The sequence below is a fragment of the Struthio camelus genome, chromosome 2 (genome assembly GCF_040807025.1).
Source record: "Struthio camelus isolate bStrCam1 chromosome 2, bStrCam1.hap1, whole genome shotgun sequence".
Lineage (NCBI taxonomy): Eukaryota > Metazoa > Chordata > Aves > Struthioniformes > Struthionidae > Struthio > Struthio camelus.
Window position 1 is genome coordinate 98,744,444 of NC_090943.1, and position 24,682 is coordinate 98,769,125.

Consider the following 24,682-nt stretch of genomic DNA (forward strand, 5'->3'; position numbering starts at 1 on the left):
AAACCCAAACCCTACTCAGCTTCACTAACTCTTCTGCAAATAAAATTTACTACTGCATTTTATCCCTATTCCGTTACTTCCACCTTCAAGTTTTTGAAGTTCTCTGTTACCAGACTCCTGCACTGACAATACGCCCCATTTGTCATCAAAAGATTTCACCCATATACTTCTAGTATTTCTGCCTAATGATTAATATTAAATCAGGTTACTCCCCAGACTGACTACTAAAGATCTGCTAAGAACCCCATTCTCTATCCCAGTATGGCCCTTTTCAGTATTCTCTGTCTTCTTTCCCAGAGCAAGCTCCCTATTTATCACAGCAGTTTAAAGACTGGTCCAATATAAACAGCCAAAGCAGAACACCTCTTCCAGCACAACTATCTCTTTGCCCATTTCGCTGTCATGTTACCAACCCTGCAGGTCATCAGAAACACTAAGAAAGCCACGTTGCTTTTTTTCCAACAATGACATAAAGAAAGATTAGCATTACAATTATTACTGCTTCTCCTATTTATATATTAATCATTACAAGGACTAAGTGTAATTTTTCTTTTCCCGTACGTTTTACTACTATTAGAGCTACCTGTCCTCATTACTGTTTTAAGAGTCACCTATCCTCAAAACTTGAGCTTTATACTTGTGCTACCGCCCAAACGAGATACAGAATTTTCCAAGTTAAAATTGAACCAGATCATGAGGTACTTCTTAAAAGCTAGTATTAGTGTCATATATACAATGTGTATCTTATTTAAGCATAAGCATTCTGTAAGAATGCATACTAGAGTCTACTTATTATTACAAGAGATATGTATATGTTGTATACATATGTATGTATGTTAAGATAGTCGTAGTACACACAACGTCAACTTAAAAAAAATACAATAATACAGTTTCTTAAAATGAAAATGGCTTGCTATTACCCAGTTATGATTATCTTCCCAGTTGAATACTTCAGCTTTCAAGGACTGTGAAGAGGAACATATAGTCAGAATACTGACTTTTCTGAAATTCATTCATAGCTTTTTAAATAATGTATTAAAATTACCTTTAGACTTAGACTGGCAATTTTACAACTAATCCACAACGTTGCAGCAAAGTCCTCAAAACAAAAACACCACCCTGTGGCCTTCAGTATGCCAAATTCATTTTCACTTCATGAATTTTAAGTGAACTACACTGACTAATTACCAATATGCAGGAATAAGCTTCACTGGTACAAAGATTGTTTACGCACCCTGACAAGGCTATATTGGAACACTAGAGAGAAAGAGAGAGAGAGAGAGAGAGAAAGAGAGCGAGCGAGAGACCTCTGCCCATCCTATGACTAATGACAAATTTAATATCAGTTTCATGGTTCCCCAAACGCACTGGAAATCAGGGACTTGGTTTCCCATCTCTCAGCTTTCCTACAACTTTGCATCCAAAACATTTTCGGTGTGATGAGAACCAGATCTTAAATGTTTAGCAGCACAGCCCTCTAAAAGTGTACCAAAGAGCAAAGAGGGAAAATACAAAACCCAAACCCTAGTGTGGATAGGTTTCCTTCAGTCACGTATATTTTGGGAAAAAGAAGCTGAAGCTGCAAGTCCTTCATCAGGACGCTGCTTTCCAGCAGGTTCCAGAAGCTGTGCAACACAAGGGAACGGCCAACAAATTAGTGCTCTTTAAAATAAAGGGGAAAAGCCCATCCTTCTAATTCTATGTTTATGTTTAAATTGATTTTAAAAAGTTACATCACATCTGTGATTAAGGCTTAAGATGGAGGGGTCTGCAAACTGCAGCTCACACACGACTAGAGGGCCACAACGTAAAAGCTTATCAAGTACTACCAGGCCCATTTTTTTCCCATGTAAATGCACAAGATACACTGTGGAAACCACCTCATGTATTTTTAGTCGGTTTCTCAGTTAAGTGTGTTTTTTTAACACTTTAGTATTTGATAATCAGAGAAGGGAGAAACCTATGAGAATTTCTCATAAGACTATGATGCAAGTCAAAACGCTCTTCGGCCCAAGGAAATATTTGTGCACTAGGTCTGGCACGATTACATAATCATCTAATTAAGCCAGAAACATACATACACACACATACATATGTATGTATACAACATGGCACCATTTCTGTTTCATTTAAAATGAGACACAGGCAACTACATTTTGATCAAATTTCATTTATGCAGTGCCAAAATAGCATTATCTGGGTTCTACACAAAAGGAAAAAAGGCTGAGTGACATGTCCACAAAATTTTCGCTTCGTCTTAAACCACAGAGTAATCCAAGTGATTAAAAATGAAACAATGAGTTCAGTTAGTCAAAACTGCCTCTTAACCTCTTTCAGCTTTAACTTACACATTCTAATAAAAATTTGCTATTTAGAAATATTACATACATATAAAAATATTTTATTGACTTTTTAAATAGCTAAGTCTTTCATTGTTTTAATTATTCAATACTATTTTACTAAAGAATAGTCTTTCATCTGTTCAGTAAAAGCAAATAACGCTATAAAAAGAATGCCACATTAACCATAATATTAAAGAATTATGTTTGCACACATTTTCAGTTCTAATGCCTTGATACATTTTAAGACTGCATATATAACATGTATAAATAAAATAGCCAGGGTTGTCTACCAGAATATCCATAGTCTTGCCCTATTCACTCAACAGGAGTAGAGAAACATTTAGAATTCCTGTATGTCCAAAACCACACCTCAACCAGCTGCTCTTCCAATTTGCGTAATTAAAAACTGATCAGAACATGTAGTTTATTAATAGACTGCTGTGAAATGTTGGATTGGGATTTATTTTGAGGCTTTGCTATACAGAAGGAATAAATTATTTCTACTGCAGTTTTTAAAACAATTCTACTATTTCAGGACACGGTAAGGACTAGAATAATGTTATTTTTACAGTACTACTATAAATAGCACCATGTGCAACAACATAAATAAGCATATAATCTGTTACATCTATTTAGCTACACATCAAATGGATGGGAGTCTGCACCTACATTTACATTTCTAACACACACTGAACTAGAAGGAGCAAGTCAAAAGAAAGAATACTGTCATTATAAAAACACTGAAAATGTATTTGCACCAAGATACGTTCACAGGTCACAAGAACCTATGGCCCTCTCTTATACTGCCCCAGAAGTATTACATCTCAGATTTTTAGAGAGAAGCAGTTTTTCTAAAATAATGTGGATAAATATTTCTTCATTTCTCATTAACCTCAGCCTGTATAGATGGAGAGCAAACAGATTACGATAAAAATGTAACAGGCCACCTTTAGTTTTGCATTACTTTTTTCTGTCACAAGGCTATAGAAGAAAATGTGAGAAAAACGTTGTGAGAATAATGCTAGTTACCATAGATAAAGATGTTAACCTTTCCAAAATTAATGCTGATACTAAAGCTTCTACTTACTGCTACCACTTCCCAGCTGTAATTGGAGGACTGATAATGCCAAAGACATTCTAGAAATACCCTGCAATTCCATATTCTAATCCTTTGAGAAGCATAATTTAGTTTCAGGCTTTTTTCCCCACATAGACACAAAACAGCTACTCTACAGTCCCAGGATCTTCGATCACAAATCCAAAATAAATAAATAAATAAATAAATAAAAATAAAAATATCACAGCCTGCCTCCCCCAAGCCCCCAACAATTCATCATGCTTCCATTACAATTTGACAAAACAAACAAAAAAATAGACAACTTCTGTCAAGATGTAGGAAGAAGTGAGGGATTACAAAATGGATTATACCTGGAGTGTATAGTTCTTGCTAAACTGACACTTCTGAGTGCAAAGAAATCACATTTAGCAGCACAGAGGATAAATTGTGCAGTCGTTAAGTAAACGGTCAGCTGTTTACTGAATGTCTAAATTTATGGAAAACAACTATTTTGATAAATAAAGTAATAGCAGTCAATACAAATGTAAATGTGTGTTTTCCCATACTAGATGAACTCATTAAAACAAAGTATTTATATAAAGTAATTAACTTCACTATACGTTATTTATTCATATTTATACATGAATATAAAATTTAGTGGACAGAATTACAATTCATAGGTAGGGCCCTGATAAAGGCACACTCCAACAGGTGATTAAAATAATATAATAGTACAATTTAGTGTTATCTTTTGGTCTTAGACATCAACTGAGGAAAAAAAAAACCCACATGAATGGTAACAGGAGAAAACTCTTTCAGTGGTTACATAAAGCAGAATATAAAAAAGAATGAGAGCAGAAATTCATATTTTATTTTGATTTCAATTAATACTTAGTTCTAAATATCACTTACTTACAAATTAACAGCATTAAAACATTATTAAAAATGTTACTTTGTATGACACAGTGCTCATATTAATGTAAACAACACTAACTGCTTCATTTTAAAAATGTGTTTTATCTGAGGGAAGCTAAGAATTATCATCACCGCATCTATCCTAAAGAATTCACTGCTCTTATTTTTAGCACTCAGTTTTCATCTTCAGATAATAATTCTCCCTCTCCCCTCATCCTCCTATACCACCCCACCCTTAGCTAAAAGTCTACTTGAATTTTAGCTAGCAAGGTAACTATTTGTGTATTTACGTTCTTTCACTAGCTCCTATTTACAGGCTCAATTCAATTAATATTAGCTTGGCAATAATGCAAAGCAACGAACAATAGCTCTGACAAAATTAAACGTTAAGTCACTGTTTCTTTGTAATTTACCAAACCAAGTTGATATTTAACCTCTTATTCTTAGCACATCCTTTACAAATCAGGCAATGGTGGTAATTCAAGAAATTAAATAACTAATCTAATTTCATTTTCCATTAGGTTGGAAAACAAGCCTGGCTAAAAATAAACATAATAAAGTTCCACCTACATGAATTCTTCTGAGTATTTTCAGTGGCTCCTGGAGATGACATGGCAGTAGGAAATAAGCACGTAAACAGAAACACAGAACTGGTCAAGGGAAACCTCCAGTTACCAAGCAGCTCCACTGATGTGCATCTTCACTGATGTAGAACAAAGACCGATGCTAGAAGCCTGCTTTTTCAAAGCAATGGTACTGCTGCTGCCGGTTTTCAATGGGTCACTCGTACACAGATGCACATGCATTGATACTTCAACTCCCCGTCTTGCCAAAACCTAGCACAAGCTATCAGCAGCTGCGGTATACCAGAGTGCATGCATGTATTTGGGAAGATACCACCTGCAGTTATATAAAGGGGTGGTAAAAGGACAGAAATATTCCAGAGGGTTATAATGTGATGACGTGCATTTACAGCATGTATTTATTTGATACAGAGATGTAATCATTAGAATATCATTCAGAAACAAGGCAGAGATAAGGAAGGGTTCTGAATTTCTTTTTATTAGGCAATGTCTAGAAGGCTCTCCCCTCAAAATATTTTTCCTTCACATGGCTTAGCTCACATACCCCCTAAATTACATACTATTCTTGCTTCACATATAAAATATTAAAAACGTTAGATGTGATTTTGAAATAAATTAAGAGCAAACTTCCCTACTGAAAACTGAATCTTTTTGTATCACATATCCAGGCTACCAGACTATATTTTCATTACAAATTCAGATAATGTTTATGCATGTTTTTAAATGCAGGAACAGCTTATTATTCTAAATCTTGGTTTTGGTAATGCTACAGTTAAACAATATTGCATTTACATTTCAAAAATTGTGAGAGACTGCTCAGAATTTGGAACACTGGCAGGCATTGCTTCTTTTGGTTAAGAGGAATAAGATACCCAGTGCTGCCAGAAAACATGACAGCCGTAACAATTGCCGTCCTTTTTATTTAAAATATCCCATTTTAAAACACTTCTTGATGACCATTTTCAAAATAGAGATTATGGACAAAAGGGAATCCACAAATATTTCTCAAATAATCATCATTAGGAGAAAAATTACCGAGAATATATGGGCCTGTGAAACTCGGTTTTATTTCTGTGCTGAAAATAACAAAAAGTATTTATGGAGAAGATTTAAAAAGAAAAAACATAAAACAAAAAAAACTTCAAGATAATCCTGCCTTCAGTTTGGACTTCAGTAATTAAAGGATGAATTCAAGTCAGAGCTGCAGACAGAAAGGGTTTCTATTGTTTTCCAGATCAGTAATACAAGCATTGTAGACAATTAAAATATTATACCTTTAAATGTTTTATTTTCTACATAAACTGAGTATGACAGGACTTACGTTCCCATGAAATTTTTCCTATTATCTACACAGCTAGCTATTCACCCTGACAATAGCTACAGAAAATCTCTATTGTTATATTAGCCTCCTCCACTCGTTACAAAAACAGGATTCTGCAAGGCTAACTCCAACACAGGGCCAAATTCTGCCAGCTTGAGTTGTACATGTACATCCATGAATCATCTTATTTTTAGGTGCAATTTTGGTCTCAGAATTGTTGTGATACAGCTGACCTAAAAGGGCTTTCAACTTAGTGTAACACTAACAGTCATAAAAAGTAAGATGCAAGGATAAAAAGAAAGTCAAATAAATGCAGTAACTAGGAAAAAAAAATTTAAAAATTTTTGGAGAATAAATTAGCTCCCCCAGAATGCAAAGTGGCATAAGACAGGACAAATGAGTACAATAGTGCCATATAAGAAAATAAGATTTTCTAAAAATATAGATTAATGAAGCAAAGTTAACCCTCCTGGCCCCAGCAGAATTAGAATAAAAACCTTATAAAGATAAGGTTTCTGAAGTACCTGGAACATTAGCATTCTGTGGATTATATTAACTCATTGTCAGCATACTATTTTCAGATGACAGCTTTCCCAAAACCCTGAATTCTAGTCAAGCAAATAGATCACAAGCCAACAAACAGCACTATTAAGTTCCAGACACAAAACTATACTACAGCCAAAACACACAAAAAGCAAAAAGCATTTAAAGTATTAAACCAGAGGTCGACTTGGGCGGAGGGAACGATGAAACCAAAAGCTCTTTGAACAGCAAAGCTGCAAGGACAAAGAACATTTGCTCCAAGGAAACCTGAAGATCCAGTTTGTCCATAGATAATCCGAGATCTCTATAGCATGCCTTTCTAAGCATTAGATATCCTTTTGAAACTCAGCCCTGTATTTACAGCTTTGAAAGTTCAGACCACTTGCAAGGTATAAAACAGCCTTAGACAATGGATGCCATTTTATGATCGAGGCCCATGCAAAGCTGTGTTGCTATCATAAAGGAGATCTGTTTTTCTCCTACCAGTTGAAAACTTACCAAAAGTGGGAGAAGAGAGAAATAATTTTCAGCAATGTCTGATTACTAATCCTCTTGATAGCGCAGCCCCCCTTTGCCAAAGCATAATGTGAAATAGTGTTCTGATGTCGTGATTCAACACAAACTTTAAAAAAAAAAAACAAAAAAAAGCCCCACAACCCAAAACCCCAAACCCCCTACAATTTAGGTACACTAAAAAATACCCTAAACTTTATTTTCTCCAATTGAAATGCAAAATCTGTTTCTTCTATAGAAAATATGGTCTATACTGAAGACTTGACACTTCTAGACACTAACCTGTTAGGTAGCAAATTTACTTCTAGTTATCTGCCCGGTCCTCAGAATAAATGCATACTTATCTATTGTAGTTTGCTTCATCCCAGTCATAACATTTAATCCAAAAAATGTTTTGTTGCTATTATTTCAATCTTTGCCAAAGAGACCTAATAAGTTCTCAGTTACACCTACTGTTCAACCCAACACAGTGCTGCCAATCCAAGGAAATCATATTTAGGGGGTGAGCAAAGTCAAGCAATCAGCTTTATATACTATCACATGCAGTCTCTATCAGGACAGGAAAATTAAAACTTTCATTCTTCTTAGGTATATGTTCATATATAAGTTCTACAATTATGTCCTAAAGGGTCGTAATTCAGCCAAATATAATCAGATGTGTACAATAAAGCACCATGCAGCTGTGGGCTAGGGAGAGGTTCGGTTGCAGAACTTTTACGTTGCAGTGCTAGTGATATCCAGCCAGCTGGATAAGGACTCAGCTATCTACTAGGCAGGATGGAAATCACTGAAAGACCAAGAGTGAACCTTCCTTAAATTTCTCTATTTAAAAGGACCGTTTTAAGAAAAGGTTTGACCTAAAGTTCATACCCATTTCAAGGAAGAAAAAATAAGAGGAGAGAATTTACAAGTAAAGAGAATTCAGATCTAGAAAAGTTTAAAGAAGTGTCCCGAGAATTAAACAGATGTAAGAGTATGAAAACTTGAAAACACATAGATTTAAAATCAAATTCATGGTAGCTATAGACATACTTTATCGTTTTTCTCTCTCATCTGTCTTATCCTAGCACACTCTAAAGAAAGGCTTAAGTAGATAAACTCATTTGCCGCCTTTCACCCAAGGGTTGTCGGTAAGCGACCAAGTTTCAGATCACTCCATCGTCAAGGAAGTGGCAATCCTAAATAGAAGTATTGGTCCATTCTTATCGTGGACAATACAAGGTACAAGGCACTCAAGATTGCAAGGTTCTCCTCCTACAGGCTTGATGGGATGGGAAAGGAGCCGGTAACACACAGTATTATCTAGATATCTACCAGAATATTTTCAACTCATGGTAAAGTAGTGGGAAAAACATCTGAAACCTGAATATCCTTGAAATTTTAACTCCACCTTAGCTTCTTGACAATAGAATTAAGCAATTGTTTACTGTTTTCTGGTATGCCAAAATAAGAGATACCTTTTTTTCCTCTCTCTGTTACAAGGTTCAAATATAGAAATGTTTGATTGTGATCACCTAATTAAATTTTCAAACAATCAGGAAATACTCCAAAAGCACTAGAGATGGAGAGATTGCCTATCTGATGCAGCATGTTCTAGACATGGCACCCAACAGTCAAAGACATATAGACTTCAAATGTTTAATGGAAATGCAAAATCACAAAATACAACCTCAAGTTAGAACCCTTGTTATTAACTGACATGATTGTAAATACAATTTATCATGAGTTTAATTGCCTTAAGCTTCATAATCATTCATTTTGTCAATAAAAATTCTTCACATTGAAATTGAAACATGGTCAATATGTTCATAACGTGACAGGCTCTGGGGTGGTGTACTCCCCACTTACGTATTACAGTTTCTACTTTTACATTTCCACCAAGGCAGTTTACAGACTGCATGGCTGGCATGCTTTTCTACCACAACGTCAGTTACTCTTGCTCAGAAAAAAATAAACAGGACTGTGTATTTGAAACTATGGCTCAGCTTCTAGAACAGCTGCATAGTTTAACGTATAAATCACGTCAGCCATGAGCTGTAAAGATCTCCACTGCATATTACCCATGCATCTGAAAGATGATATAAAAGAACAAGAAAAAGTTTATTTTACAGCCATCAGAACACGGCATAAAGAGGATAAAGAGGATCCTTAGACTGAAAGAAAGATCCTTTCAACACACCATTTGTCAACGGGAAGAAATTGCAAAAAAAGGATAACGAAAAGATAGAGGCAATAGGCTGCTCCAAATACTGTGTACTCTTGGAGAAGGGAATGGTAAAAGCCAGGAAATTAAAGTTCAGATACAAACATGTTTAAGCTACTCAAAGAAGGACTGGAAAACTGGAAGTTCAACAGAAGTATCTTAGTTGTATGAAGAGAAGTGACGAAAGATCCATATCTCAAGCGTGGCCCAATGACTTATCCCAGGAGAGCAAAGGAAGAGAAAACACCTCTTTTCCTCACCAGTCTCTTTCTCAAAAAGAGAAAAAATATTTTGAAGAAGCTTTAAAAATTACTAGAACTTGTTTGGAAGCCATCTTTGATTCAAAGGGTGGAAACACATTTTGTTGCATTGTAAACAGAAGTGCTGAAAACAGTCATATGACCAGTTTCCCTGAGCATGAATTAAACTAATCCTACTAAGGCTTAGAAATATGCATGACTCAGTAACCAAAGCCACATGCCTATCTGCCCTTACAAAAGTTTCTGTCACCTTTCATTGTCCAAAAGTGCCCTGGGTTGCTGATTTCTAAAAAGCCTATACTGCTTTAGTTTTCTTTTCAGAAACATAATTCAGACACTTCACCGTAAACATTTTTCTAAATAATAAAGGACAGTTAGAAGCAATTTTTAAATCTGTCATGTATAAAGTTTCCATTTGGGAAAAGTCTGAAGTAAACTCAGCAACATAAGTTATTACCATTGTGCAGTCATACCATTTTTATTACTTTGAAATTTTTTTCCATTACCTACCTCTCCGATCTGCTTCACTTTTTCATCATTTAACGAGATTAACAGTATTCTGTAAACATTTTACAACATAGGCCTGGCTGCACTAGGACAGAAGAAAGGTTAACTATAAAAACATCGTACAACAAGAATTGCAGAAAGCTTTCAAATCTCAGGGCAGTCATGGCTGCACTAGATTCCAAGCATCAACAGAAAATAAGAGAAGATGGACTGTTTTACGTATTTCCAACTCAAGCCCATGACTGAACGACATCACATATTTGCCGCTTAATTTCTGGTTTCCCATCTGTAAAAATGAGAATGATATACACTTTTGAACTCATTGAAGAGGAACAATCCATCAAGTACTAAAAACAAATACATGCTTACACAAGTGTCCCCTAAAATAAATTCTAAAGAGATTGTGAAGACCTGCAACAGAACATCCTTTCTGGCAGCTTTGGAAGACTCAGCCAGGACAAGAGAGCACAGAGAATAAGCCAAGTCCTAGAAGTGCTTCTTTGAAAGCTGCAATTGATGCACACTAGGAATAAGCTGGCAGGCTACTTTATATGCCATACCCAATGTTTTCATCTGTAAATCCATCACCTTCGACAGGAAGGCTCTCTGAAAGATAAATTACCAAAAAAAGAAACAGGGCAACCTTTCAGATGTTTTGGCCAAGTGCATACTGACCCTTTGGACATGCAAAGGCCAGTGCTGTAGCAATATCCACAGGGATATATTCACTTGTTGCCTTCGTCAGCGAGAGATACTTAATATAGGAAGCAGGAAAGTTTCTACCCTTCACTTTCTCAGCCATAAGGATAATCAAATAATGCTATGCTTATGCTTTAATAGGAAACACTTGAGGCTGGAAAAAAAGGCTGGAGGGGTTTCTCCGGCCCCTGTACACTCTGGGTACAGTAAACAACAAAGGGGAGTGCCTGGGCCCTACAAATACTCTAAAGACAAAAGGAAGAGGAAGAAAAATAAAATCTACTTTTCATGAAAGCAGAGAGCACAATCTCTAACAAAAAGGTGAAGAGAGACTGCAACAAATTCTAAAACAGTATCTAAATGATCAATATAAAAACCACTCAGCGTTTCTTAATATATTATTGCATACCCATTTTGTACTAACTGAAGGTTAATCACTTCGCTTATCGAGAATGTTAGTGGATTCACAACAGTTCAATACTGCAAATAGGCATACATTCAGAGCTTTGTTCAAGCCCTTTCTTGATGACACCTGGTATCCTCAAAGAATATACTCAATAGGTTAGTGAATTACCACTTAGTACTTTGATGCACCCACGGTAGGAAGATCTAAATGAAACAGGAAATAATTCTGTATCTTGGTTAAGTAAAAGCAGAGTTTTTATTAAGTCAAGCCTCTATTAAATATTATAAATATAAGGGCTTTTAAAAACTGTTTATAAGGCTCTACATGTGAACATTCACGGGTTTACAGTGGTCCCATCCAGACTACATCTGTGTGTGTATTTATATTTATACACACATACCTTTAGCTTTAGAGAGGTACAGTTTTAAAGCAGATCTAAGGGACTATCCATCTGCCTTGTGAGCTGGACTTGAATTCTCATGGCCTATGCCAATACACCACTAGTATTTCTTTTCTGTATGCATTGTGAAACTGTTGGGACACATCACTGAATATTGAGCAAGGCATGAAAATATACTATTGATGCATGTAAGAGTTCAGTTTAGACACTGAAAAACATGCATACAACTCACTTCTTCCCCTTCTAGCAAAGTATTTAAGGAATGTTTTTATTAGTACTTCAGTTCCTGCAGCTGCAGATAAATGAATTTATATTTACAAAACATATTTTGCTATAAAACAGCTACCACCCTTAATCTGGAAGACAAAACCTTTTAGACCTATGGGTATTAACATTTACAAATAGTAAGTTACTACTATCAAAACTATTTCTATTCTTTTTCATTAAACCACAAGCTAACGTACAATGGTTTCAACTGCATGCGTATTGAAAGGTGCAAATGTATATAAAGGCAGGAGACATATTTTACTTAAGGATGACTGCTATACATCAACTCGGAAACAAAACCTTCCCCAAAAGGAACATTATTTCCAGATTCGATCTGAGCAGGCAGGACTTGCATCAGCCAAATAAACTGCTTTCATGTTGGTTCTCTTCGTTTGAGGAGGGAAGGGCACTGGAGTTCAACAAGCCTCCCCAGCCTGCTCTCTTCCAACCTCAGCACATCAGTTTTCCTTCAAGTGTCAAAAAAACTCAGACTCTGATATTTAACTGAATTACGTTCAGTAATCGCACCATCTTTTTAACCAGCTTTTCTACAACATTCTACTGTGTTGCTATTCCTTTCTATTCTATCCTGTTTTTAGCTTTTTTGATTTTTTTCTAGCACAGGGTTGAAAGAGATCTATGTTCAGGGAGTCCAATCCCTTACTAATGAAAGTAAGTCACTTCATGTTATGTTTCTCATAAATCTCTTAAGGTCCAGGTTAAAATCAATTAGAAGACAAGAGTAAGAGACACACTGAAAAGCTACTTCAGAACCTCGGGGCCCTGATAATTAGAACTATTCTTCTGAAATTCATCTTAAATGTCCTCATATATAGTTTCTACTACGTATCACTTTCTTCTCCTACTTTAAGCAGTTATTCTTCTTTCCCAGCCCCTGCTTTGGGTATTTTATGAACTACAAACACTTTTCACTCTAGACATTTATACAAGGGTAAGTTAATCAAGTTTTTAGTCTATACTTGCAATATAAGATGAAAAGACAACCGTCTACCCCATCGTTCCTTAATTAGCTTGTTCCAGTTGGACCCAACCTTTTTTGAATATAGCAAGTCAGAATTATATGCAGTTATTTCAGATAAGATCTTACCAGTGCTTTACCTAACGGTACTAATACGGATCCTCATCTCAACCTTAAAATATATTAGGTAATGTGCTACCAGAAGTATGTGCCTTTTAAATGACTGTGTTACACTGGTAACTTAGCACAGTCTAAGAGCAATATCCTGGCCTCACAGCTGCCTTTTCCTTCTCCTTCTTCTGCATCAGCTCTGGAACTTCTTTGGCCCTCTCCCGACCCATTCCACCATGCTGAATCAAGCAAAACCAAATACCAAAAGAGTGAAGAGCTTTCTGCACAAATCCAATGAGCTTTAACAGTAGCTTGAAGCGGAAATATGCAAGAAGGAGCTACCAGTTAGACTGGGCAAGGCTGCTGCTGTAGAACTGAACCATCTGTCACCTTGTACTCATGAATCCCTCATGATCAGAAAGCTCTTCCTCTCTTGTTTCAAGTCAGCTGATGAACTTAACGTGAGGGTACTGAGAAACTGGCTGAAGCTCCAGAAGGCTAGGAAAAGACTGGCTTAAGCCAATCTAATGAGCACCTCTATTTCACCATCCATGCTAACAATGAAAATTCTGTGTAGCATCAGACCTGGGAAACTTAGTATATATACTAAGAAACCATAAAAACCTGTTCTCCAAATACGGTTTTCCAATCAGCCATGCGCTTACTTTCTAGTAGTTTGATCAGGACTTCCTGGGACAATGTCAGACAAGACAGTGAAAGCTGTTCCCAAAGTCAAAATGTAGTATCTACCGTTTATTTTAAAGCGTGTCGTCCTCTTAAAGAAAGAATTTAGACCTGCTTGACATGATTGCTCCTAAACGTTCGTTAGCTTTTACTCCTCTCTTTTCTGCTGGGTGCAAGCTTTTTTATTAGGTCAATGCCTAGGGAAAAAAAATAGAAATTAGGCTAACTGTTGTTTAATTCCCATTTTTAAAGATCTATCACTGTGTTTGTGCTTTGTTAGCCTTCCACAGCTTCCACCAACACACTGACTATCCTAGAGTAAATTTTATCAGCTGGTTTAAAACCAGATCTAGAGTACCGTATAACCCGGTCTTTCCTTGTCACAGCATGAGATCCTACTCCTTTGCCCTTAATATTAACTGTTTTAGCTGTTATTAACTGTTTTTCAGTGAAGAAAAAAACAGAGACTTTAGCTTTCTTCTTGTTATCTGTTTGCATTTTTCCCTCTTTGTAGCGCACTAAAAACCTCCTCTGGACTGAGACTATATTTTCATAACAGGTTTATATTATCCCAGCTAAACTTCACTATTACATTATGGAAAACTAGTTCAAATACCCAAGATAAGCCTTCATGAGTCATATTGGAAATCCGTATGCAACGATATGCATCATAGAGCCAGTTACTTAGCTGGGTATAAATTTCAGGGCAAAAACATAGCTGCCTTCCTCTTGCATTAAATTAATTGTCTTTGTAACATAATTCTGACATCTACTGTTACAAAAAATCACTGCCTCTATGTGAAAAGAGAGAGACAAAGAGAGAAATAACTTTGGAAATCATCATCCTGACTTTCACAAACTCACTTAAAAACCCTGATCAATACAAACAAAAAACTGGGGGTTCACTATTCTCACATCCATCAGGTACTAAAAAGTTACTGCCTTGCCATGGAACAGAATGAGCTTAGCATTATCTTGGGTTTTCCATTGAGTTAGTCTGTGTTGAAAGCAGTCAAATCAATGAGAAAAGGAGTTGTGATGGTAAGCTACAGATAAAGTGACATTTTACATAATCTGTTTTGCTTATCTGCTAGTATTAGCTTTATTATCCTCCTTTTTAGCATTATATAAGGGTGAGATAAGATAAAGAACTGAAAAGGCAAAGAGGAATGCAGTTGATAGAAATTTCCAACCCTTCTTTCAATTTCAAGACACAATTGGCACTAGCCAACGTACTTGACTTTCCTCTCATAAATAAATACTATTCACAAAGCCACAGTCATACCTTATTCAAGCAAAAGATAATAGCAATTCTTGAGCTGATCAAAAATTAACATTAGTAAGTAATGTAAGTCTGAATTCATGATTTACTGAAAATGGTAATACATATGTTCCATCTACACACTACAGCGACAAAGCAATTAAACATGACAGCATTCCTAGATATCGTATATTATTTAGGGCATACACACACACACACACACACACACATATATGCATATCATAACCTATATCCAACAAATTCATCTTCAAAAATTACACTTGTCTGATGTAACATAACAGCACGAAAACTTCCTAGAAACAGCCAGACAAAAGTCTAACAAATAACAGTCTGTGACACGCATCAAAAAATCATTCATGTTAGAAAAGACAACAGCTAGTCGAAGACATGAAGTTTTTAACTTCCAAAACCGAACACTGAGGGAAAGACTTAAATTAGATAAAGAATCTCTGAAACCTAGCTGAGACGACAGTACCATCTGTGTTCTTCCTACAATTATGACTCTCCCAAAGAAATCAATAGCAAGAACAGGTAAACTGACAAAGAAATAGGCTGCTGTGTCTGACATAAAATGAGCACTGTCAAATGCAGAACTGGAACAGATTTTTAATAGTTTCACTTAATACAACCATTACTATAATTCTTCTAAATATTTAAATAGAAAAGTAAAAATAGAATTTACCTTTGAAGGTCTCAAGTTCCTTCCTGTTGGAGAAAACCAAAATACAAAAAAAGCATTATGAGAAATACTATATCTAGAAGATATTTTAATTAACTGCAGAGTCATTAAAAGATGAAAAGCAAAGAACGTCATAGCTTTTAAAGCTCCTACTAAATGTGTAAAATTACTTATCTATAGCAAGCACTTTAGAAAAACGTTCTGAAATAACTCTTTAGAAAAAAAGTGTTCTAAAGCAACACGTTAGAAATTAGGCTACCACCTGTTTATAAACATATACGAGAATTATGTATTTATATCTAGTCACATAATTCTAGATACACTGTTGCAAAAATAGCTACGACTTCTTAAGGCTTCAGGTACAAAAACATCTGTTGCTTAGGAGAGCTTTGCCAGCTTGTAGCACAGTGAATAATAATTAGTGTTTCATTTTCACTGATGCTACTAAAAACTCTTTGGGCAACCCTGAAGGACAAGAATTTGACAATTTCAGTCCTTTACTTACAACAGCACTCTAAAAGCAACAGAGACAGATAGCGGCATTCCTCAGAGGAGGAGATTTTAAAGCGGAGAAAGTAACAGATACCCCACAATACTCAGCTAACAAAAGCCAAGAGGTTAAGTCAACATGCACAGAATCCTTTTTCCATCAAGTAAATCCACAGAACATCCACAGAATCCTTTTTCCATGTGCATAAGGCCACATGCCATATGCAGTAGAGAAGTAATTTTGAATGGAAAGGGAATAAAAGTGAGAGAAATATTTCCTCAGTTTTCAACAAATTGTGAAGAGAAATATTCCATTTTCCATGGCTGCATAGTAGTGATTTATGATGAATTTAGTGACCAAAGAAGAATCAGGATAATAGCTTAGATAAGGCAGAACGCTGGCTTTTTCCTTACAAAATGCTCATTTGTAACAATCTTTTCATTCTGTGGCTCACAGATTTAAGTCTCTTATAAATAATAAGCCTAGTTAATTGCACTCCAAATTTGGAGTGCAATAGTGATTATAAATAAAATAAAAATTTACTCATGTGGCTGTAGGCTGGATTTTTTTCTCCTATTTGTGTAAAAGACAAGTGATAGATTAAAAAAAAAGGCAGACAACATCTTAGGAGAAATGTAGCTGGAGTATAGAAATCATTTTCAGAAATCAAAAAGTCAGTAAACATACATGAAGTCAGGAAAAGAAATGCCAAGAGCTATTATGAGGAAAAAAAATTTAAACTAAAAATATATAAAAATAATAGGTGAACAAGTTAACTCTGTAATTACCTGTGGAATAATTTGACATATGCTTCTCTGTGATATCTGACCTGTTCTTAAACTGGTCAAGTATTATTTGGCAACAGCGCAAATATAGTTGATATTCAATTAATACATTCAAAGATTTTCAAATTAACTAGCCAAACTGATAAAGTTCTACGAATATATTAACTATACTATGATCTTGTTGAGATAAGGTAGCATCTGGAAAGCAGATCACAATTTAAACAAAATAGCTTTATTTCTTTGGTCCCTGCAACACTGCTGCAAAGTTTGTTTGTTTGTTTTTTAATTCCTGTTGGTTAACTTACATAGTCTGTTACAATTTCCATAACTTTCTAGAGTTTAATTCTGTGCATTTTTACTTAGATCATATTTTTGTAAGTTAAGAGAAACACATATGGCAAGTACAGAGTACAGCCCTCAAAAGACTCCATCTCATCTGACATCACCGATGTTTGAGAGCTGAATACTCCTTTTCCGTGTTTCCTTGCCTTTTTATTCTTATAGACTTTGCCACCCTGGTAAGGCCATACTTACTGTGAAACTAACCGTGAACTGCGATGTTATAATTTTCCCAGTTACACAATACTAACAAGTAAGTTTCAGAACGTCATTTCTGAAGATCAATGTAAAGGATCTGATGCCTTTAAACTAGTCTATATTCTGAACTAGGGGCTCAAATTTTCACCTGCTCATTTTATTCCTGTAAGAATGCAAGCATTGATTAAGTATTCTGAGTTGCAGAGAAACAAGAACAGGATAAATTTGTGGTTTAGAATTAATAATTTTCATTTTTCTAATTAACAGAGCCATAATTAACAAAAATAGTTAACAAGATTTTAAAAATATATGTGGGAAAGCCTGCAATGCAATGACCCAGCTATCAGTTCTCCAGATAAATGCTTTTACTCACTATCCATAGGCCAAAGTATGTTTCATTCTTGAGTCACCTACCATACACACTATTTCACAATACATACCCTATACTAACTCCTTCTGCTCCCTAACAGATGATACACCTCAGCATATATTCTCGAATCAAGAATGGGCAAAACTGTATCAAGTCTGAAATAATTATTTTATAAGCAGGACAAAGTATTCTAAAATGAATGAGAGAATACATTTACCTCCACGTTTTCAGCGAACATCCTGCTTTCGTCATCAAATCTCAAACACAGGTTTCTGAAAAAATGTATGCTTTACGAGGAAATAAGCTATAGTGTGATTTACAACAGAGAAAGATATTCACAGGAAGTTAGAACTAATGTTCTTATTTCCCCTGTTTCTCCCTCCATCCTTCTCCCAAGTATAAAGGAGCTAGTTACTCCCTTTTTACCAGAGAAAAAAGCTGCTTCAGAATATGTATCATTTGCAGATTCATAACCTAATACATTTTTCCTATGCCCTTGTATTCTAAACATAATTACAAAATTCTTAAAGCTCTCAAGTTGCATTCCTTATATTTGAATAACGGCATACTATTTGACAAAGAAACAACTGCAGGAAACGCATGTTTTCTACAGCCTGACTCAAAAATGCACTGAGGAAACATCCTGTAAAAGAAAGAGGAAAAAACCTGCCCTGGTTGCTACTAAAATCAGGAGGTCTTATGCCATTTGTCTCCAAAAGAGAAGACAGAACAACTACTTTGATTGCATCCAAACTGGTTAACAAACAAGATGGTAACACAGCAACTGACAGCGATATTCCTTGTTTTTGTTTAAAAACACACAATTCTCCCTTTCAAAATCCAGTAAAAATTCTTTGAATTGATCCTTTAAGATGCTGTCAACTACAGCATCTATATATAACTGACATTCACCAAGGAAACTGGAAATGAATGTTTGACACACCTTTAAGATCACATTGCTCTGAGAAATTTAAAATATCTTAAATAGCACTATTAGAATACAGTAAAGATTTGCAATTTAAGGATCTGCATTTCCAATCATAGCCAAAGGCTTATGGTTCTGTATATTGTAGACAACATGAATCATCCATCACCATCTGTGGGCTCTCATAACACCTTTAATAACAGATACTTTCAGAGATGCATCTTAAAAAGTTGTTCACTTAAATATGCTCTGCATCTGCAACATGTAGGATATTTTTTACATCATGTTACCCAAATAAAAACTTTTAAGCTTTGAAATTTTGATCCTAAATCTTATAGGTCATCTCCTTTGGTAACAACCAGATATTAAATTTGAAGTGGAAAGCAGATTATGACTTCTAAAGACACTGGAAAAACAGCTTGCTTAAGATGAAATCAGTATGTTTTCCAGAAGTGTACTTAAGGAGCTCTAGAAAGAAGTACAGAAAAAAATCTATTATAAAGTATTCCATTTCTTCTCCCCCTAGTAAGAACATAATTTTTTTTATTTATTCATAAGCTGGCAAGAGAAAAAATCCAAGCCACAGACACCTCCTACATCTGCTCTGTGAACCTAGAGACTAAAAATCATCTGCAGAAGTAAATATATTGAACTTATATTAAGAAGTAAATTACAGGTATTTGGAATGAAATGAAAGAGATTAAACTAAAAAAAAAAAGTTTTGGAAAAGTCTCCTTTTCAAAAGAGATTAAAAGGCATGCACTAAGAAATGTTTCCACTGGAAACTTAGCATATTAAATTACCTACTTTGATGCTATGCATTTTTTTTTGTTTTTGTTTTTCTCTTAATTTCAACTGTTCATTCTTTGAGACAATATATTATGCTAGGTTTACACAAAATCTAGAGCAACAGAGCCCAGTCTTGGGTGGATGGTTTGCTAATATCACCATACTAGAAGAAAAAATTATGGTACAATGAATTTTCTCAGCTGAAGAGTTCTGTCAACTGCTTCAGTTCAAAAGCGTCTTATTACCTATCTGTTTTCTACAGGAAGAGGTTAGCCTTCCCCCCACCCCATTTCTCTAAATAGTGTGGGGCAAGTGAAAGCTTTCCACAGTGAAATGTGTCCAGATTTTACAGAGTTTTGGTCCCAAAAAAATTCATGCACTTTACTAGTGCATAGATGAGACAGTCCTTCTCATTACTTTTAAAAAGAAAAAAATTACATGCATTGCCCCTAGCCAAACTGCACATGAAGATTCTTGAAGCCCACAGCGTAGACAGCTAAATATCTACCAAGGACTAAAGGAACTCCTGTACTGAATGTAGTCTATAAGCCAAACCCATTATTCTGCATCTGACTATATGCTTCTTTTACTTTAGCTACTAAATCTTAGGTTAGCGCAAACAGCTCTGGCTAGTTATATGAATAAGAATATGCTTTATTTGTTCACAGTTAACGGTAAGCTTTCAAAAGAAAGGAAGGCATTAATAGTATAAATACCTCCTCTCTTAGTGAAAAAAAAATATAAGTACCACTGAGCAAGAAAAAGAAAAGGTAAAAATAACAGGGAAGTAACCATAGTATGAAGGCATGGAGGCACTAGAAAAGCAGTGCTGCTCTGTGTCGAGTGGAACTTATGAAGTCCATTTTCTTTCCTGAGAGGCAGGAGGCACCACAAGTTTCATCTGGAGTTACATTCATGGAAACCGTTTGGCCACACATATAGACAGTTATTCTCACCTCTCTCTTTCCACTTGCTACCTTCCATAAAATAAGTGGCAGTTTAATTATTCTCTGAAATTCTACCCTCCCCCTCCAGTTCAGTTGAAAAAGGCCAACAGGATGGCAGCAGGTAAAGGGCAACAGTTGTCGGATAAGGCCCAATTACATAAACCTGCTTTCTTACTTTGTCAGGATAATACTTAAGTCACAACTATGATGATATTCAGGTATATTTTAATGCCTGCACAAGAAGATATACTAATCAGATTCTAGGCCCCTTCTGAACAGAATGGATATAAGGAAACATGAAGATAAATCCCTTTCTTCGTACCATGCCTGAAGGTGGAATAGAAATAGGTGTTCGTATTTCATGGTTCACAACAACCAAAAGCAATGAAATCAAAGCCTTGCTAACATAAGAGATTTTTTGAGAACTTGCCTAAAACATCCAATCAAAAAAGTAGGACTTGTGCCTCAAGTACAGAGGAAAAGGATATCAACTGACATTGATAAATAAAATAAATACTCCATTTTAACCTGGAGTATTCCTTTATACAAATTTTTATTGGCAAGATGAAGAATGCATTCTGAAGCAGATTAAGACCGTATTGCCTTGAAGCACTGTTGAGAGAGAGGATGGGTCTTCTGAATTATTAAAGTCACTCTGGAATGTTCAGGTGATCACTTTGTCAGCGGTATCAATTTCTTCATTTACAAAACAGTTGAGCTTCAGGGGTTTTAGTGGGAATATATACTTCTGAAGATCACAGGTGAAGTAAACTAACTACAATATATAACTAGTCCCACAGAGTAACTCATACAACCCACAACTTACGTGAACAGTTAGGAGGCAAATACAAATTTACAATTACACCTTCCCTTTTTTCTTCAGACTTTTCATTGCAGTGTTGGATTAGTCCTGCCTTATTCACTTGGGATAAGAGATGGATTCTAGGAGAAAGATTATTTTGGATGTCACTGATAAACAAAAATAAATCTAGAAAGAAGTATACGGGAGGAGAAGGAAAAGTAAGAGCAGGAAGGAAGTAAAGACTGAAGATAAAGTTATTTCAGGAAGCTTCCACTCTTGCAAACTAGAGTTTCCTGTAAAGACGCAGACAATGCTTAAAGTGCTGTAAGTCTTTAAATTCATGTAATGTACGTATCACATCACTCCTCTGATATTCATTCCTCTGATCGTCTAGATGATCCAGAGATTTACAAATTATGTAACGCACCACAGCGTGGCTCTCCGCAACGCGCAGAAGTCATCTATACTGCTTACATGTGGCTGGGCATGGCAGCTTTGAGGCGTGCCATTAGAGGTTCCTGTACCAATGGAGAGTGCAGATTGAGAAAGGCAGACAAACCCTAGTACAGGACTTCCACCTATTCTCCAGCAATTGAACAAACTTACTAATACTAATCTGTAGCCAGTTTTAGAAAGAGTATAGAAATTAAGCTCACTAATTACTGAACGTGTTCTCTACAGAAGTAAGCCATGATAGAGAACTGACAGCAGAGAACAGAAGCTGTCCTACCCTTTATGCTTTTGTGAGGAAAAACATTTAAGCACACACATGGCCTCAACAGAATACCCTTACTTCGAGAAAGCTCCATCTTGCACTGAAAGGGGACGTCTTACCTGGAGCCCAATCCAAACAGTCACTTTAAGTATTCGATCTTGCATTGAATATATATTTCTGATTTTCTATACTTCAATATTTTTTGCATACCAAAAAAGTACTATGAAGCAACAAAATATGGCAGCCAGCAGATGACAGCTAGGTTTATAACTACCTTAACTGGATGTTTCTGCTAAAGCATCTGGCATGGAAATGTCTGCATTGTCTTCTCTTGTATCTTTTACATTCCAGAAATCAAACTAGCTCATGAAAACAAGGTAAATCTTGTACCTGAAATCACATTTCAAATTTTGGGCTGCCTACAAACTCAAAGATGCTTCTATTATTTCACAATTTGTTCACTTTTTTTTCCTTCATAACCCCACAGACTAGCACTTTTTTTTAGTAAAGAGAAACAAACCTTCCCAAACACTGGAACTCAGGACACAGTTCTGCAGCAAACCCCCGATTCAACTTTACTAGAACTTAATTCGTGCCTACAGCAGCAGATTCCCCAAACGTTTTTTTGTTTCTTGTTATTTTACAGGACTTAAACAGAAAGGAAAGATAAAACGTCAAAGATACTGAGTTCTGCTTAACAGCTTACTTATCATCTAATAGTCTTATAAATTCAGGGCAAACAAGATGAGGAATAGAATATAACTGCAAAACTGCATATCCTGCTGTGAGTTTACACTGCATGCACACACCGCTTTAAGGAGGTATCCATAAAGAAAATTCTTAAAGATGTAGCACTTTAAATGCAAACAGCTCAGAGCTTTGTCAACACTTCTGAAAGTGGGTCAACATCCTCTTATCTTTCACCTGTAAGATGACGAAGATTTATCAGTGAATCCCTGGCTGCTCAGTTCATTACAAATTCATACTTATATTTCTCTAAACAATGAGTTTCAAAGGTGTCAAACTATTCTCTGTTCTTCTAAAGATAATAAACATCATCAGTAAACTCAAAATATCACCTATATAATCTCAACCCACAGAAACACAGAAAAATACCTAGCCAAATAAGAATGTAAATTAAAAAAAAAAAGAAAAATCCAGTGCAGTCAAACTCACCCAGCTTAAGTTACTTATATCAATGAGAATTTACTTTGCTTAACGAAAGTAGGAAAATGCTCTCAGGTTCTAGCGCATCTTACAAAGGGCTATAACACTGACTAGGATCAGTTTTCCAAACATAACAAAACACTAGGGAATTCAGTTAAATATCTAGAGAGTACAGAAACACCAAGTTCTTTACAATGGTGCCAGCAGGCAGAATTGACACTCCTACCTTTTATCTTCAAGGAAGGAATAAGCTGATAAAAAAGTAATAAAGTCACAAATGAATGTCAGGAATGACTATGCAAAAATTAACTCTGAAAGTAATAGATGATCAGTAAATTCAGACCACTGGCTTCATGTGAAAACAAATTATAATCTCAAAACAGCATATGGATGGTAAAAAGTGAGTATTAAATTTAAAAGATTTTACAAAGAAGTATGTTAATAAATGTTGAGTTGCAAATGCTATTTGTAAACAAGAATGAGCATTTAAATAAGCTATAATTGCTTATCAGAAATTGCATTTTAAAATATTTCTGCCATCTAACAAGATCCAAAACAAAACCTTACAGATAATGGATTTTACCTGTCGTGTCTAGTACAGTTTAGTTACCAAAATGATTCAAAGCTTTAGTTCAGTGATGCAAAGCTGACTCAAGCTTTAGTTAGCTAAAAAGCAATGAGAGGGCCTTTATTCTGAATGTTGTCAGAAATAAAAGCCAAAAAAAACAAGAACACAAAACTTGTGCGACTTCTATGGTGCCCAGAAATAATTTAAATGCTCTTTCTGTGTACTTAAGATTAGCACTTACGACCAAAATATTTTTTTTCATCTTCCCCAAATGCTTGAACACCCTCTTCAGATCACTTAAGTCAATTACTACTTGGAAACTGAACTTTGAATCTCAAATCTACTTTTGAGATTGAATAGACTTAAGTTGAAAAAACTAATAAAAAAACCATACTAAAATATGATCAGGATTAAGCAGAAGGCAAGGTTATCTCTTTGTCTCATCTCTGAAGAAGCACTGAAGACGTGCCAGGTTTCTTCACCTTCAACTGTGAAATTTTATCCAATAATACAGAAAAGCAAAGTACTAAGGAATTTAAATGATTTTGCAACAGAGACTCTTTTACTTCTATATTCAAAATGAAGCTACAAAAGCAACTGAAGTCTTTACACCATATCTTCCAGCAAGACTTCAACATCAACTTCATTCCAGAAGATGCAATGGATCAAAACAAAATTTGTTTTTCCTAACAAAAACAGCAAATGTCAACTGGTAATCAAGCTAACAGATGCTACTGGAAACAAACATTACTCTATTATCCTCAATGTGCAGTTTCAGGGTACACAAAAAAAATTTCTTTTTGGAGGTTTCAAAAAAGAAACACACTTTTATCTT

The 24,682-nt window shown here is 35.5% G+C and overlaps 1 protein-coding gene across 1 annotated transcript in view; it reads right to left on the reverse strand.

Annotated features, from left to right (window-relative positions):
* DTNBP1 (dystrobrevin binding protein 1) overlaps positions 1 to 24,682 on the reverse strand; it is a 75,531-nt gene that overhangs the window by 25,570 nt on the left and 25,279 nt on the right. Inside the window, exon 7 of the mRNA XM_068931746.1 lies at positions 15,756 to 15,778. Coding sequence (XP_068787847.1) covers positions 15,756 to 15,778 — 23 coding nt within the window. The remainder of the gene's footprint in view (positions 1 to 15,755; positions 15,779 to 24,682) is intronic.